The sequence below is a fragment of the Pleurodeles waltl genome, chromosome 3_2 (assembly GCF_031143425.1).
Source record: "Pleurodeles waltl isolate 20211129_DDA chromosome 3_2, aPleWal1.hap1.20221129, whole genome shotgun sequence".
Taxonomy (NCBI): Eukaryota; Metazoa; Chordata; class Amphibia; order Caudata; family Salamandridae; genus Pleurodeles; species Pleurodeles waltl.
Window position 1 is genome coordinate 177,728,536 of NC_090441.1, and position 18,286 is coordinate 177,746,821.

The window sequence follows — 18,286 nt, forward strand, 5'->3', positions numbered from 1 at the left end:
TCGTTGCCCTCCCTAGTGGTGGATGATTGAGAAACGGGGGAGGGGGTCGCTTGGAGAGGGGGCTCACAGTCAGAGAGTAGATACCCCGGCTTTCTTCACTTTACCTCCTCCCACCTACATGCCCCAACCCTCTCCCCTCACACCCCATGCCCTGACCCCCACCGGTCCAATGCCACCTTCCTCACTGGTATCTAAACCCATGCCCTTGCATCTCGCCCCTGATCTCTCCCGTCACCTGTCCTTCCCTCTTGACTGCACCCACCTCTACCACTCTTGTACCCAAAGTGCCCTCCTCCCTATGCCCTCGCTCTCCCTGGCGCGCCCCTTCCCTTCAGTCCTTGGATGCCCCATCCGTCCTGTGTGACCACCTCTTACCCAGGTGTATCATCAACTCCCATTCCCTGCCCACCTGGCATTCCTTACCTGCGCCCCCGCTTCCATCAGCCTGATGCCCCTTCCTGCCTCCCGTGAGCCCTTCTCCCCGTGCTCCCCCCCTCCCATCCCCTCGCGCCCCAGGTCGCCCTTCCCTTCCCACCTCCTGTGCGCCCACCTCTCACCCGTGCGCCTTATCTCTTAATCTCATGCCCATGGCCCCTCCCTCCTACTGCCCCTCCCAGTCCCCCCGGGTACCTGGAGTGCCCATGCCCTCTCCTCGTCGTGTCGCGCCCTGATGCCCCTCTCCCTCCCTCCCGTGCGCCCCTCTCCCCTCCCCCGGCCTCAGCCGCTCCTGGATGCCTCGGTCCCGGATTCCTCAGTCTGCACAGAAGCCGCGGCCGGAGCCGCCTGTTCCCCGTCCGCCCTGCTGCTGTCAGCCTCAGGTACCCCCGGTGGCTCGTGCACCCAGGTACCCCATCCCTGTCCCCCCCCCCCCCGGCCACCATCGGACACCTTTATCCCCCACCAGCACTACTAGGAGCCCGTGGCCCCGGAGTACTAGTGCACTCACTCCAGAGCCCCTGATCACCTGCCCGAGACCCCGTATAAACCCCCAAAACTTCGGGGGCCTTAGAGCACTCCACCCCCACAGTGCCCCCTCCCTGCCCCCCCACCTCCAGCATCACTCAACTCAATCACTGCCGGAACCTATAGCGCACCTTCTGACCTTAGGAAGTTTCACCTTAGAATATATTAGCAGCCCCCACCCGGGCCCCTGCCGCGCCCTCTGCCGTCACCCCGGCTGCCCCCCTCCTAGGGACTCCGCCCCCTCCCTCGCCCACTGGCCCAAGGGGTCCCGCACCTGCAGGGGCCACGCAGACGCCGGACACACCTGGGATTGTTGGAGCCCGCCGTGCAGCGTTCTTGGGGGTGCTGAGCCCCTCCCGGGAAGATAAGGACGCTCTGTGGCCCCCACCACCCGCGGAGCCGGCATGCTGCCCCCCTCCAGCACCCAACTAGGGCTATTCTTCATCCTTCTGTGTCCGGCCAACATCATCGGACTGTGGTGGTAAGTGCCGACTCCTTTCTGGAAAGGGCGGGGGGTTGGGGGTGCGGGGGGGGGGGGCACTGGGGTATGGACCCCCCTCCTACAGCCAGTGCAGGGGCCCCTGGGGCACCACAGTCCTGTTAACGGAGAGCATTACTAGGCGCCTCCTTACTGGCAGTACCGGTGGGTACAACTGCAGACACCCACCTCACTGGGTATAGGAGGGGGGCACCTACAGGGCTGGCGGTGGTGGGTGCCAGGCTGGGTACTTCTTATTACTACACCCGGCCTTTATGGGAGGGTGATAACAGCCCTGGATACTGCCTGCCTGACAGTACTGTTGCATCTGTTATGGGTACGGAAGGTACGGGCTGCACCAGCTGGAAGTACGGACAGTGACGTGCAACGACGTGGAATAGCGCCGTGTTGTCAATGCAGGGGTACCCACTACGGAACCCCTAATGTGCAAAACTGTGGGCACTGACAGGGAAAAGAACTCCCTAGCTGCCAATACTGGAGTCCCTCATTAGTGACTACTGAGGTATCAGAGGGGGCACCCCTTAAATGCTTAAAGGGGTTCAGCCCTTTGCTGCAAGGAGTTGGTGCTTCAACTAAGAACACCACTATAGTTCTTTTATGTGGGACGCCAAAGGGGGCACCTCTAGTACAGTTGTGAAAACGCCACGAGCTGACAACGCTAGGGGTCACTGCACGAAAACGCCTCTGAGCTGGTAATTCAGGGGGAGAGTGTGGATGGGCTCAGGGCAGGGTGTAAGCAGGACCTTTCTTACAGAGCCTCCTGATGGGGTGTAACCAGGGACCTCTCAGATGAAGCCACATGATGGGGTGTTACCAGGGACCTCTCAGATGAAGCCATGGCTCAGGGTGTATAGGGACCTCCCAGATGGAAGAACATGACCGGGTGTATAGGGACCTCTCAGATGCAACCACAGGACAGGGTGTATAGGGACCTCTCAGATGGAACCACAGGACAGGGTGTATAGGGACCTCTCAGATGAAGCCACAGGACAGGGTGTATAGGGACCTCTCAGATGGAACCACAGGACAGGGTGTATAGGGACCTCTCAGATGAAGTCACAGGACAGAGTATAACAAGGTTTTTCTCAGATGGTTCCACAGGACAGGGAATATCCAGGGACCTCTCAGATGCGACTACAGGACAGGGTGTTTAGGGACCTCTCAGATGAAGCCTCAGGACAGGGTGTATAGGGACCTCTCATATGAAGCCACAGGACAGGGTATAACAAGATTCTTCTCAGATGGAACCACAGGAGAGGGTCTCATATGAAGCCTCGGGACATGGTAATACAGGGCACAGTATTTAGGGGCATCTCAGATGGTTCCACAGGACAGGGAATATCCAGGGACCTCTCATATGAAGCCTCAGGACAAGGTACTACAGGGCACAGTGTATAGGGGCATCTCAGATGGTTCCACAGGACAGGGAATATCCAGGGACCTCTCAGATGCGACTACAGGACAGAGTGTTTAGGGACCTCTCAGATGAAGCCACAGCACACTGTGTACAGGGACCTCTCAGATACAACGACAGGACAGGGTGTTTCCTTTATATGAGGTCCCCAACAGGCTGGGCACTCATGGAAGGCTTTGTCTAGGGCCCATTTGGGCTTTGGATAAGGACCGGGGCAGCCAGGGGCCCTTAAAGTTGCGGACTCAGCATAGGACTCATCTAGATACTGAAAATAGGAAAGAGTGCACTAGGGACCCTTTAAGCTGAGATCCTTAGGTAAGGTGGAGAGAGGGAAACTTTTGCAAGTGGGCTTGGAACAAATTGCAGAAAGGAACCCTTCATGTTTCCATGTGGACACAGGCGGGGATCTGTGGAAGGGCACCTGGGCTAGAGAGTGCTATAACTCTTCATTCTGTAGCACCTGGGGTCAGGAACACCTCAGATTGGTGTTCTACTATAGGGTAGGGCCGAGTACCCTTGGATTTGGGGCTTTTTGGATGAAGTTGCAGCCAGAAAACTCCATGCCAGGGCCCGGGGGCAGGGACTAGCTCGGTACCCCTTAAATTGCAGTTGTAGAAATGTTGCATCTCTGGCTCTTTTAGGTTGTGGAGCCAGGACCATATGTATGTACGATGTAATATATGTATGTAGGAATAGGTAGGTAGATGGTATTTCTATAGCGCAAACCTAGTATAAAGGTAGCAGCATAATGTAAAGTGTCAAAGAGAAGCATAAAGCCAAAGAGAGATTGCTGGGTGTTGGCCAGTTAATGCATTATCATGCAGAATTCTTTAAATGGAGACTCTTCCTAAAGTGAAGCAATCCCAATGGATACAGGGATGTTCTTCCAAATTCTGGGTGCATGGAGGGAAAAGGGCTGCTGCCTTGTTTTTAATTTTTCACACTTCTTGGTCTGCAAACTGATGACATCCTGGCTGTGGTGTGCTGCGAACCACCAGAGATGGTGAGATTGTCTGTGAGATGCTGATCATGATGGCTTGGTAAATGATGCTGCTGGTTTTGAAGAAGGTGAAGGCTAGCAAGGGAAGCAGATGGAGTTCTATCATGATGGAAGTGATGTGATCATATTTTCTGAGGCCCTGGATGAGACGTGTTGCTGCTTTTAGGATGCCCTTAGGAGGGACCAGGTTGGACACTGGGAGGCCTGGAGCAGGGCCATACTACCATCCACATGTGTGAGTACGGGGGCTTGAACTGCAGTCTGAAGTCGCTTTCTTGAATTTTTTTTTACTTTCTTTAGAAGAGTGACCTGGTACCAGGCTTTCTTTGTGTTTTTGGCAGTGGGTTTCTTGAGGGTGAGACTGGTGTCCGGGGTGAATCCAAGTGACTTAGAATTTGGCGAACAATGAGGTTCAAAGCCATCAAAGTTCATGTTACTGATTCCGGTTTATACTGTTTCTGGCTGTAGCATGGCAACTCGCAAGAATTCTGTCTTGGTTGGGTTGAGCTTCATTGAGACGCAGGACATCCAGGTCTGGCTGATGTGCAGGCGGTGTTTGAGGCATTGAAGGAGACTCTTGAGTAGAACTGTGAATCACTGGCATATTGGTGAATCTTAAAGCTCTTACCCGTGAGTAGAGCACCAGGGGGCTCCTTGTAAACATTGAAGAAGACCAGAGACAGAATGTAAATCTGGAGGACCCCGCTAATGATGGGGATCTTTTGGGACATGGAGGGGTCCATGTGAACAAACTGGTGTTGGTTGGAACGGTGGGAGGAGAACCAGTGCACGGCATTGCTGATGAATCCTTTCCAAGACTCCTGTGTGGGTCTGAAGCTGGATGTCAGCTGAGGTGAAGGCAGTGGAAATGTCCACAATGTCAAGCATCTTCCTCTGTGGTCAGGGGAGCACCGTGTACAATCTGCAAGGCAGCAGCCTCTGTGCTGCAGCATGATCTGAAGCCAGGCTGGCAGTCATGCAGGAGATGGCTAGCAGCGATGTGATCTTGGAGTGAACACAAACTGCTGTTTCAATGATGCATATGAGAGATCTGTATCCTTCAGATTGCTTTCCAGAGTCGAGGCTCAAAAGAATGGGGCTGAAGGTGCTAAGGAGGGGGAGACGTAGGAGATGAAAGCGAAGAGTGGAACAAATTAAATAAGCAAAGAGAAAGGAAGTGAGACATAGACAGGAATTGGGACTGAGAAATAATAAAATAAGATGAAAAGGAAGGAAATAAAAGGAAGAAAAAGGAAAGCTACAAAAAGACAAAGAAAAAAAGGAAGGAGGACAGGAAAATGCACAAGAGAAAAAAAAAAAAAAGAGGTCTGTAGCGCTCCCCTCACCTGCTTGCAGCGTGTAGAATATTACTTATGATAACAGCTGCACTATGCCATGCACACACTGGGGTGCCATTTTTAGAGCGATACAAGACATGGTGCGATACTCATGGGAGGGACTTTATTTCTTTCCTAAGGTGGGATTGTTGAATTTCAGTTTAAATCAATAATTCTACCGGCTAGTTGATATTCAGGAGAATACTACAATACAGCAGGTGTAAAGAAAACATATGTCAAAACCTGAGCCACAGAGTGAAACTGAAAGACTTGATCACACACGGAAAACTCTTCAAATGAATTATTGGTTTGATATAGATATTTTATGTATTTTGATTTTCTTAATAAAAGCATGCCATCCATCTATCCGCCTTTGTGTTTACCTATTGACTCATTTATCCATCCTCCCACTAAATTATTCATCCATCCACTCACATACTGATTGTATCAATGTATCCACTGACTCATCAATTAGTCTGTCAATTCCCCATTGGTCATCAGTCCACATACCCACCCACTCATGCATCCATCCATTCATCCATCCATCCAGCCACTCACTTACCCAATAGTACATCCTCTCATTCGTACACCAACTACTCCACTTATTCATCCATTCGTCTGTCTATTCACCCATTGGGCATCCATCCATCCATCCATCCATCAATCTATCCTCCCATAAGCGTGTCTGTCCGTCCATAGTCCGTACATCCAACCAGTCATCCACCCAGCCACCCACCCATCCCTCAAACCATCCATCCATCCTTCCATCTATACATTTGTCTGTCATTCATCTATCGATCTCCACCTATCCCCACCTCCAATCCATCCATTAATCCATCAATCAATCCATCCATCCACTACCAGTGGGATTGCTCTGTGCCCTAAGGCTTCAAAATAAGTTTGCATGTATCCTGAAGGCCACATTAAAAATAAAGGCCCAGATTTAATAAACTGTTACCCCAATGAACCTGGGATTGCTAGGAAACAGCACCCAAGCCAACCACGGCGTAGTGAGGAAGCATTTGTCTGTTTCTCCTCCTTGTTTCCTCTTTCCGCTTGCACTGTACTCTGCAGCACAGTAGAAAGAGGACTTGCCTCTTAGGGCTGGGTTTGTGCCGGAAGTAATACCTTCCTGCACACGAGTAGTCCTGGCTGTAACACAGGTACCTTGCAGCACGGCGCAAGGGTGCCACACCCCGCACACAGTGCACCAGCACTGGGAGTGGTGAGAGGTGCGCCTTGTTCTAGTAGATGTGGTCCATGTCTGCTCTTTCCCTGTCACGCAACGCAGCACAGCAACTTTACCTGCTGCCCCACAGCGCACACAACACCGGTAAATGTGCTTCAGAGTCCTTCTATGGTACTATGTAGAGCAGGCGGTAATACAGAACTGGGGAACAATAATGACGGATTCATGGTCGGAGCTACCACCCGCTACCCTCGGTGGTGGACACGCCATGGTGGAGACCCCTCCAGCGCCACTCTCGGCTCCGTCACAGGCCTTGGTAACTCCATCAGGTGCGGAGACCCCTCAGCTGCCCATGAAGGGACCTCTGTGAGTGTCCACCATGGAAAGGATGTCTCACTCAAAGAAAGCCTCTCACCCCACAATATTGGGACACACCTCCAGCATGTCAATCACACACCCCACCTGGGCACTGACATTGAACCCTGGGGCATATCCCCAGTGTGGCAATCACACACCCCACCTGGGCACTGACATTGAACCCTGGGATATATCCCCAGTGTGGCAATCACACTACCTACCTGGCACTGGCATTGTACCCTTGGACAGATCCCCAGTGTGGCAATCATACCCCCTTCCTTGGCACTGACATTACCCTTACCACTACATCAAAAAGGCTACCTACGTGGGCACTGACATTGTACCCTGGGGCATATCCCCAGTGTGGCAATCACACTACCTACCTGGCACTGGCATTGTACCCTTGGACAGATCCCCAGTGTGGCAATCACACTACCTACCTGGCACTGACATTGCACCCTTTGGCACACTCCCAGAATGTCAATCAGATCCCTACATGGTACTTACTTTTTACCCTTAGGACACCCCCCCAGTATGTCAGTCACATTAAACTGCCTGCCAGGGACTGACTGACCTTATACCCTTGGGAAGACCCCCTCCCACGATTCTATTGGAGCATCCGAACCCTGTCCTGCTTGTAAAGCTCACACGACATGTATGTTGATACAAGGTGCCCGGAGTCCTATCCACAAAAGAGCTATTGTATTTTCTATATAGATTCCGGGTTGATTCATAAGCCCCCATGTACGGTGCTAGTAAATCAGCCCCGTGTACAGTGTTAGGACATCCGCTCTCCTGTACAGTGTTAGTGCATAAGCCCCCGAGTACAGTGTTAGTACAGGCCCCGTGTACAGTGTTACTACATAAGCCCTCCGTGTACAGTGTTAGAACAGGCCACGTGCATAGTGTTGATACATCAGCCCCCGTGTACACTGGTAGTACTTATGTCCCCGTGTACAGTGTTAGTAAATGAGTGCCCGTGTAGAGGGTTACTACTCTAACCCCCGTGTACATTGTTAGTACAACAACCGACGTGTACATTTTTAGTACATCAGCCACCGTGTACTAGGGTGACCAGATTTCGAAAAGAAAAAAACGGGACAGGTCAGACATAAAAGTAGGACTAAAGCCCTTAGTTTCACTTTTATATCTAACCTGTCCTGTAAATGTGTGTGTGTGTAAGTGTGTACACGCACGCATACGCGCGCGCGGGAGTAGGCAGCAGCAGCAGACCCAAAAACCGGGGCATTTATTTAAAATTAACAAAAGCGTCGGGACACCGGGACAGTCCTCTGAAAACCGGGATTGTCCGGGGAAATACAGTGTTAGTACATATGTCCGCGACTACTGTGTTGGTAAATCAGCCCCGTGTAGAGGGTCAGTACATCAACCCATTAGTACATTGTTAGTACATGAATCTCGGTGTACCTTGCTAGTACATCAATCGCCGTGTACACGGTTAGTACATATGTCCCCGTGTACAGTGTTAGTGAATCAGGTCCGGTGTAGAGTGTTAGTACATCAACATCTGTGTACATTGTCAGTACAACAACCGACGTGTACGTCGTTAGTACATCAGCCTTCGTGTACAGTGTTAGTACAGACCCCCATGTACAGTGTGGGTACATAAGCCGCCCGTGCACAGTGTTAGAACATTCGCCCCGTGTACATTGTTAGTACATCAACCTCTGTGTGCAGTGTTAGTACACTCAGTGCATAAGGCGACTTTCTTGCGCGCCATCAGGACTACATGCGACAGAACACCCGGGTCACGAGAGCACGTGCCTGAGTTCAAAGAGACGTGTGGTCGCGCTATCAATGTGCAATTCGTCTCATCCCACAATAGTGGCACTGGCCCCCTAGTGCACACCGGCGAGATACGGAGCAGCTGCTGGGACCTTTGTTCACCGTTCAACTACTAATGATATTAATACATAATCATAACTCCAAACAACAAAAGAGTGGAATTATTGTAAAAAGGACATCTTGTCGTTTTTAATTAGACGACGTATTAACCATGGATTTATCCTTAAAATAAAGCCACGGGTTTCCCCTTTGAATGTGCATTCCATGTCAGTGTCGGCTTGGATGGTCAGTCAAGTATCGCCTTTGATGGTAAGTCAGTATCGCCTTTGATGGCTGAAGGTTAGCCAAAAGAGAGAGGCAAATGCTTCCTGTCTGAGGGGGGGGGGGGAGGGGAAACCCCTCCGAAACGATTCCCCACGGCCGCTCTGGTGCCAGAGGGGTACCCCAGGGTACCCCCACGGCTCAAACCCCACAGAAGACCTCCGTGAAATACACGTGGCAAATCGCTTTAAAACCTAAGATGGCATCGAAGCACCATAGAACACCAGCACCTCCTGCCGTGCGCCCTTTTTTGCGTGATTCGCCACAAATTACGTTTTTTGCAAAACTCACATTAACTGGCGGATTTCGCTTCTCTTCCGAAACCTCGTCTCACGAGGAAACTTGATCTTTAAACTATTTTCCGTTTCGCAATCATAGCGGCTAGGTTCTGTGACGCTTAGTGCTGGGTGTAGAGGACCTCGTGGGTACCTCGCGTCGCTCCTCGCGAGGCACCTGTGCACCCCTGATGGGAACACGTCTTTCTTTACGGACTGCGTGTTGGGGGCACCTCCACTTTACGCCTGGCTGGGGGTGGGTAAGGGCGGCCTGCAAGGGCCCCCCTGCTCACGAATACTCAGTGGTCCCACATTGGATCCCTCGGCTGTTCGGCAGATGTACCTACGTACCTTGTTTTTAAGAACAAACGCGCATTAGTTTAACTCACACATTTGTGGGTTGCAGTGCTTGAAATGGAAAAATAGGTGTGTATGTACTCTGTACCGGAGCACCTGCTTGTATCTGAGAAGTACATGTACTCTTAAATTAAAAGTATTACGTTTTTCTTCAGACTTGCAGGTACTCTCCCTCTCAAAATAAAAAGGTGCCGGTACTCAGTACCGAAGAGTACCGGCCCATTTAAATCACTGGTCGGTTGCAAATGTATATTTGTCTGGGTTCCTTTTGCCACGAATGGTAACAAAGCGTACTATGTTTTATTTCATGTTTTTTTACCTGATGATGTGTCGACAAAGTGTTTAATTTGAGCCAGTGGTTTCCGGTGCGGGCACCCACACTTAGATTTTGGGGGCTGGCACTTATTTGTCTGCCTCAAGCATTTACTGCGACAAGAAGAGGCATATGGGAAAGACAGAGGAAGAGAAAAATGAAAAAACGTCACAAAGGGAGAAAGCAGAAAGCTGCAAGAATGAGCTGAAGGCGCAGGGAGTGGCTGTAAATGGATTGAAGAGGCCCGAGATGGCTTCAGGATTACGCTGCCTCAGTATTCTGTGTTTGCACATTTAATTGCAGGAGCCGCGTGTTTCAGAAGAGGGCATTGGGCACCAACACGATTTTATTTACAAATTAAGCACTATCTTGACAGCAGGAGGTCCCATTAATATCCGGTGCTCACCCTGACCCTGTCATGCTGCTCATGCATCAATAACGCGCAAACCCAGGCTTCGCTTTTATTTTTTACAAAAACGGTCGGGTTCGTTTCACAGTTTTTATTAAATGCACCTGCGTTTGAAGTGCGTTATAATTGGACGCTCAAGGGCGTTCATTTTAATACAGTTTTGCGCTTTCCCCATGTCGATGTCTTGCACTTAAAGCCCCTGTTTGTGTGACACAAACACTTCTGACAGCAAGGCTCAGAAAATGAAACCCTTGCCAGGCGCTCCCTAAACTTCACGTGTGCAAGAGAGGGATTTGTTTAAGAATGTCAATGTCATCGCAAAATATCATTATTTCCTTTCTGAAAAGAACGTGCATTGTAACCAATATACAATGATAGTATCTATCTATTCATATATATATATATATATATATATATATATGTATATATATATATAAGAGAGAGAGAGAGAGAGGAAGAGAAAGAGAGAGCTTATTAATAGGCCTATTAGTTTTATTTGCTGTGTTCAGTGAATCTGTAATTATAATATAGTTTTATAAACGATCAAAATAAACAGTTTGATTGTGTTTGTAAGGAGTTTGCAAGGATTTCTGACAGGGGAGGAATTCAGCTGCCTCCCGAGGTGTCATTCCATAGTGTAGAAGCGTGAACGGAGCGGCAGCGGCGGGAAGAGCCCCCCGGGCGTCGGGAGGAGCCCCCCCAGGTACCCGTGAAGGGGACCCCTCCTCTGCGCCACAAAAGGCGCCGGTGCTCGGAAGCCGCAGCCGCCATCCCTCGGGCCACGACCGTCTCAAACCGAGGAGGAACCCACCCCTCCTGCCCCTGGATTCCAGCCACTGGGTGGAAGCGAGCGCACCGTGTGATCCTCGGCTGATTCATCCCAGCTCAGCCGCCCGTCCCGGCACCCTCCTGACCTCCCCGGAATAAACCCCCTCAATCTCTTCAAACCGCTTTTATCTTGAAGTGATTTATGGGAAGGCCGGGCTCCCGGTGCCTGTGCCAGGGGCAGAGCTCATGGAAAAAACAATATCAGTGAAAAAGGCAAAATAGGGGGATGTTTAAGCGAGGCGCGCGGGGGGAGCGTGAGATGCGCAGGTCCAGCGGCGCATCTCCCGCCTTCGAAGCGCTTACAAAAGCAAGGGCCGAGTTACCATGCTGAGAACATGTGCGGACCATTTCCCCTTTATGCGTTCAACTTTTATGGGACACGGGCTTTTCCTTAAAATAACACGATGAACAGTAATATTGTTCCTGCGCCCGATGAAGCCAGAAGCGCTTGCAGCCTGGATCTGTCTGTGTAGCGCTTTTGATGCAGTGACCCGTTTCACAGCACTAAGGACGGTAAGAGGGATAGAAAGAGGAAGCAGGAGAATATATTGTATGAAGATATTTTTATTCTGGGTGCTTGCCTAATGTTTATGCACTCTTAAAGTCACTTCAAAGCGCTGAGAAGACCAGGAGAACTGAAATAACGAGAGAGAGGGAAACAGTGAATTTGGGGGAAACCGAAGGAAGGCCGGATCCTGATCTCAAGTCGACATGTTTATTGTTTGTATAGCGCGTGCGCTCTTCTAAAGCCTCTTTAATGCGCTTTTGTGCATATGGAGAGAACGAGAGGGCTCAATAGACGAAAAGAGGGCAAAAACCAAGGAGAGGGGAACATGGTGTAGCTCTAGCTTCTTGAACAGCAGGACTTGGAAAATTATCTTCTCAGTGCGAAGAATAAGAAATAAAATAAATCTACAAAAAGCACATTTTGTGTGCCTGTCTCCCTTCAGACTGTCCTCTCGGTGGACACTTGAATGAATGAATCAATGGGTGAATTAATCAATTAGTGAGTTTCATACAGCACACTGCTACCTGTCGAGCGTCCTGGCGCCCCATTGGGGAGATAATAGTATATTATTCACTATTAGTGTAATAAAAACTGACAGAAAACACAGAGAGCTGAGCCCCCACTGACGAGCTGCCCCAGTGTTCCTGGCACTGAATTTACCACCTGTGAGGCCAGGGGTCGCAAAGGCAGTGCCAGGGGTCGCAAAAGTAAGTCAGTGACCCCTAAATGACGTCCATGGGTGGAAGGTAAGGAATTCCGGGTTTAGGAGCAGGACCACCCATCAGCTTTGAAGGAGGAAAGCGGAGGCAGAGGTCAGGAGGCAGGGAGGAGTCCGGCTGGGAGTGCCTTGCAAGTAAGAACCGGTGACCGTGGGTGTAGCTTGGCCAGTAACCTTGTGTGAGGGGAGGGGGGGGGGTGAGCTTCAGATATTTACCAACAATCAGGCGGGCATATAATGTTTAAATACAATTCCCGACTGAAAGCACCTGTACCCAACTACCTATAAGAAATTACGGGGCATATTTTTTGATGCTAATGTGGCCCAACGAGGTCAAAATCTCCGCACCATATTTAATGCATGCATTGCACCACTTTGTAACCCTATGTGTTACATTGTGCCTGCGTCAGGCATCATATATGCAAAGGGGGCGTTCCTCAAGATAGTAATAAAATTAGCTGTGTTAACTATAAAATGAGAAGGAAATTTACAAAATTTGTGCTAAAATAAGTATGGGAACTTGGGGCCTGATACATCTATGCACCAGAGTGGGTAGTGGCGAGGGAAACCTTGATCAAAAGAATTAGACATTCACATGGTAGAATCTGAATGGGATCAAGAGGGGACCTCAGAGGTAGATAAAAAAATAATGGGTGCACCATGAAAAGGTTTGGAATTGGCGACAAGTCTGCCTTGCACCACCAGGATTACGGTCCTCTCATCAGTTGAGTTATTTCCAAATGTAGACCCCAATATTGTGGATCTGTTTTAAGTAAATAACATCATAATTAATGTCCCCCAAGTGCTGGAAGTTTTTTTCCCAATTTCCTGGAAACGCTCATGTACTTTTTCTGTCAAGCAGCACCATGGCATCTCTGACGGACCTGGACAGTAAGGATGCTGGTGGGAATGACATCTTGTGGTGGGCCATAAATTGGGCAGCTCCTCGGTGCCTTTTTCACTCGCACAGGTTTGAGACAAGCTTCTCCCATTTGCAGAGCTCACGGGGAACTGAAAAGATGGAACACGGGGCACATGCATGTTTTTGGTACATGTCCTGTTGCCACCCTCCTCCAAACGAGGCCTTAAGGTACTATTCAGCAAGGCATGGACAGAGGCGTACCCTAAAAGTCAAAGGGATCCTATGTCTCAATGGAGGCAGCCAAAGGAATCCTATTGGTCCAGGTATGACAGGAGGTAGTGGTACGTTGGAGTAATGGTGTTGACAAGATACATTCTGGAGCCGCATCCAGAAAGGTGAACCACAGACACACAACCCCAGGACCCTAAAGAACCAAGTAAACATCTCACGCTGGAGCTTCCAGAGGCCTTGCACTTGGATGTGCAAGTAACAGTCTCTGTCCAAAAACACAGATGGGGAGAGAGACATTCAATGTTGTCCAAAGCTTCAATTCTGACAGTAAAGCTGAGTCAAGCTCACAACTCTACATATCTTTAAAGTTGCAAAGTTTGTAGACTTTGGAAACAGGTAGAATTCCAAGGTGTTTTAAAGGAGATTTATCCGGTAAACCTTTAATTTCTCAGAGAGTTATTCTATAAAAAACAGGGTTTGAAGATTTTCATCCCACAAAACTCCTGTCTCGTGGGATATGTTTTTAAAACTTAGCCAACTTTGGGAATCTTATGAATTCTTAAAAAGTTTTGGAAGTTGGTGAAGTCCAAATTTCAACACCCTACCAGAGACAATCGACCACCAGCCCCAGGCTAATATAATGGAGGAACCATCAAAGTTGGCAGGACTACACCCCAAAACTAAATGTCCCTGTCTCAGCTTCAACTCCTCAACAGGCAGGAGTTACTGCTAGGGTGCGCAAGGCAGGTACCAGAGACACATTGCGTTGGCATCCTGGTGAAACGAAACCAACTAGGCCGGTGCCCTTCAAGGGCACGTCCGTGGTGCAGAGTACCTGGCTGCAGTCAGAAGGTGTAACATTACCCAACATGCAACGAGTGACCACAGGAAGGAGCCCCCCGGAACTGGTACAGATGGCAAGGCCGGATTCCTCCATCAGTGGGATCCTGCAGCTTGGGGCGCCGAGAAGCTCTGTGTTCTGCACCACATGCCACCATTTCTTACCCAGAGCGAAGGATTCTGTTGTAAATCAGACGAAGGAAATTCTCTCCTGAATCGTGTTCAGAAATGTTGGGAGCAGCGGAGAGGGCTGTGAGATGTGCCCGGGCTTGTCACCCGTGAGGCTCCGCTCATAAACCCCACTGCATTATTGTAATACCTGAGCTTCTCTGCTCTTGCAATGTGTTTTCTTTGCCAGTACCTGTCTGACTTGTCCTGCCAATAACAGTTTTCGTATTGTGCTTGATCACTTGTCTGCAGGAATCTGCTGCGCTCACAGCCCGTGTGGCACCTGTGTACAGGAATGTGTGGCAGTCACAGGGGCAACCTGTGAGCCACGTGTCTCTAGGAATGTGCCAGGGCACAGCTTGTGGGACATCCCACACAGTGAGGTATAGCGCCTCCTCATGGACGAGCATGTGACGGAATCTGTAGCATTCACAAACTGGGTGGCACCTGTGTACAGGAATGTGTGGCAGTCACAGGGGCAACCTGTGAGCCATGTGTCTCTAGGAATGTGCCAGGGCACAGCTTGTGGGACATCCCACACAGTGAGGTATAGCGCCTCTTCATGGACGAGCATGTGAAGGAATCTGTAGCATTCACAAACTGGGTGGCACCTGTGTACAGGAATGTGTGGCAGTCACAGGGGCAACCTGTGAGCCATGTGTCTCTAGGAATGTGCCAGGGCACATCTTGTGGGACATCCCACACAGTGGGATGTAGCGCATCCTTGTGGACGAGCATGTGAAGGAATCTGCTGCACTCACAGCTTGTGTGGCACCTGTGTACAAGAATGTGGTCCAGTCACAGGGTCAGCCTGTGGGGCATGTTTTTCTAGGAAAGAGCCAGGGCACAGCTCGTGGGACATCCAATGCAGTGGGGTGTAGCGCCTGCTCATGGCCGAGCGTGTGAAGTAATTGGCTGCACTCACAGCTTGTGTGGCACCTGTGTATAAAATGTGGTCCAGTCACATGGTCAGCCTGTGGGGCATGTTTCTCTATGAACGTGCTACATTCACAACCTAAGGGGTACATGCCTGTAGGAATGGTACATTGGGCATATGTCTATAGGAACAGTTAGACCCTCAGATCTTGATGCACATGCTTGCAGGCATGGCTATATCCACTGCTCATGGGACACATGCTTGAAGGATTTGTTATATCCACAGCCCATGACATACATGTGTGCAGTGAAAAATACATCAACAGCTCATATGATACATTTTAGGAAACTGGCGCTGTATGTACATATCAAAGTGAGATATAGGGCCATATGTACAAAGTGGAGAAGTGGAGAAGTGTGGCTCAATGGTTAGAGCGGCAGACCCTAATGCAGAAATCTGGCCAGGTACCAGGGTTCAATTCTCAGTGGGTCTTGGGCTCAATTTCTTCGGACCTGATAATTCTCGCATCGGTGCCTAATCTAATTCATGGGTCCCACTCTGTAACTCTGCCTAATCTAACTCTGGGCAATAGCTTGCTTAATCTCCACAACAGCCCCACCAGTGCTGGGATGCCTAGCTTCACCTTGGAGGTTGCCCAGGAGTGGGCACCTCACAGGGCAAAGCCAGGAGGGGTTCCACAGTGGTATGCGTACAGTGCCTTGAGACCCTAACGGGTGAGTAGTGTGCTATACAAGTACGAAGTTTACAGTTTTACGAACACATTTTCCCATAGACACAGAATGGGTAAAATCCTTTGCTACACCTGGCCCATAGTGTACACAGAGTGCAGAAGTTCCTGAGATGCTTGACAAAGGCAAAAAGAGATAATACTAATGCTCTATTTGTGGTAGTGTGGTCGAGCAGTTAGGCTTATCAGAGGGTAGTGTTAAGCATTTGTTGTACACACACAAGCAATAGAAGAAACACACACTCAGGGGGTCATTCCAACCCTGGCGGTCGGTGTTAAAGCGGCGGTCAAACCGCCAACAGGCTGGCGGTAAAAAAAATGCAATTCCGACCCTGGCGGAAACCGCCAACAGAGACCGCCACTTTAACACACCGCCCGCCACGGCGGGACAAACAAACAGCGCGGCGGTCACCGCCAACAGACATGCGGGAGACAATGTACCGCCAACCCTATCACAACCCACCAATCTGCCACCTTTTCCAGGGCGGTAGCCCCGCCGATAAAAACACGGCGGAAACAGCCATTTCAAACGGAAAACGCTCACCTCTATACACCCCACGAGGAATCTGGACAGCATGGAACCCGAACTACACATCCTACCAGCCATTGTCTTCCTGCTCCTCTACCAGGAGCACGAACGCCGGCGCAGAAGACAACAGTGAGTACTGCACCTACGACACAGGGGAGGGGGAGGCAAAAAATTACGGGGACACTCATATGCGACACACCCACCCTCACCCTCAACCACTACAGCACACACATCAATGCATAGCAACACATCACAGTTACACCCCCAAACCCCCCGGAAGAATGCAAAGGGAAAAGGAAATGATTATAAATATAGAAATATATTGTAAGACTGAGTATAAAATATATCACACATCTATAACTTTATATACATAAATTGTCCAGTCCGATATGTCTATCAGCCATTGTTCGTGGGCCACTGGGCCAAAACACATGGGCAAAGCCCACACAGGATACCTGCCTCCAACGGAGAGAACACTGCAGGGGCATCAGATAGGAAAACTACAGGCACCTCAGGGGGAAGGGAAGGGGGGGCACCTCAGCCAGATGAGTCCACGACGCCAGATCCACAAGGGGCCTCCATGGCCACTGTGCCATCCTGGGGAGTGCAAAGCCACAGTCTCACAAGTCTCTACAGTGGGTGGGGTGCCCATTGTGCCATCCTGGGGAGTGCAAAGCCACAGTCTCTCAAGTCTCTACAGTGGGTGGGGTGCCCACTGTGCCATTCTGGGGAGTGCAAAGCCACAGTCTCTCAAGTCTCTACAGTGGGTGGCTTGCCCACTGCCATATCCTGGGGAGTGCAAAGCCACAGTCTCTCAAGTCTCTACAGTGGGTGGGTTGCCCACTGTGCCATCCTGGGGTGTGCAAAGCCACAGTCTCTCAAGTGGATAACAGTCTCCACTGGTACTGGAGGGGGACTAGTGCCCAGAGTGCTTCGTGCAGCCCTGCCCGACACAGATGCGGGCCTGCCCCTTCCGCCAATGGGCCAGCGGTGCTTGAGATGAAGGGCCCAGTTCAGCGGTGCTTGAGATGAAGGGCCCAGTTCAGCGGTGCTTGAGACGGCGGTGCCCAGCGGAGCAGTGCTTGAGATGAAGGGCCCAGCGGAGCGGTGCTTGAGATGAAGGGCCCTGTTCAGCGGTGCTTGAGACGGTGGTGCCCTGTTCAGCGGTGCTTGAGATGAAGGGCCCAGTTCAGCGGTGCTTGAGACGGCGGTGCCCAGCGGAGCAGTGCTTGAGATGAAGGGCCCAGTTCAGTGGTGCTTGAGATGAAGGGCCCGGTTCAGCGGTGCTTGAGACGGCGGTGCCCTGTTCAGCGGTGCTTGAGACGGCGGTGCCCAGTTCAGCGGTGCTTGAGATGAAGGGCCCAGTTCAGCGGTTCCTGAGACGGCGGTGCCCAGCGGAGCGGTGCTTGAGATGAAGGGCCCAGCGGAGCGGTGCTTGAGATGAAGGGCCCTGTTCAGCGGTGCTTGAGACGGCGGTGCCCTGTTCAGCGGTGCTTGAGATGAAGGGCCCTGTTCAGCAGTGCTTGAGACGGCGGTGCTCTGTTCAGTGGTGCTTGAGATGAAGGGCCCTGTTCAGCGGTGCTTGAGACGGCAGTGCCCTGTTCAGCGGTGCTTGAGATGAAGGGCCCTGTTCAGCGGTGCTTGAGACGGCGGTGCTCTGTTCAGCGGTGCTTGAGATGAAGGGCCCTGTTCAGCGGTACTTGAGATGAAGGGCCCAGTTCAGCGGTGCTTGAGACG

General features: G+C 50.8%; 1 protein-coding gene across 2 annotated transcripts in view; it reads left to right on the forward strand.

The window, feature by feature from the left end:
* Nucleotides 1–255: 255 nt before the first annotated feature.
* Nucleotides 256–18,286, forward strand: part of WNT6 (Wnt family member 6) — a 331,238-nt gene continuing 313,207 nt past the window's right edge. For both annotated transcript variants that reach the window (XM_069227120.1, XM_069227121.1), the window contains exon 1: nt 256–1,444. In XM_069227120.1, coding sequence (XP_069083221.1) covers nt 1,368–1,444 — 77 coding nt within the window. In that variant the 5' untranslated portion in view covers nt 256–1,367. The remainder of the gene's footprint in view (nt 1,445–18,286) is intronic.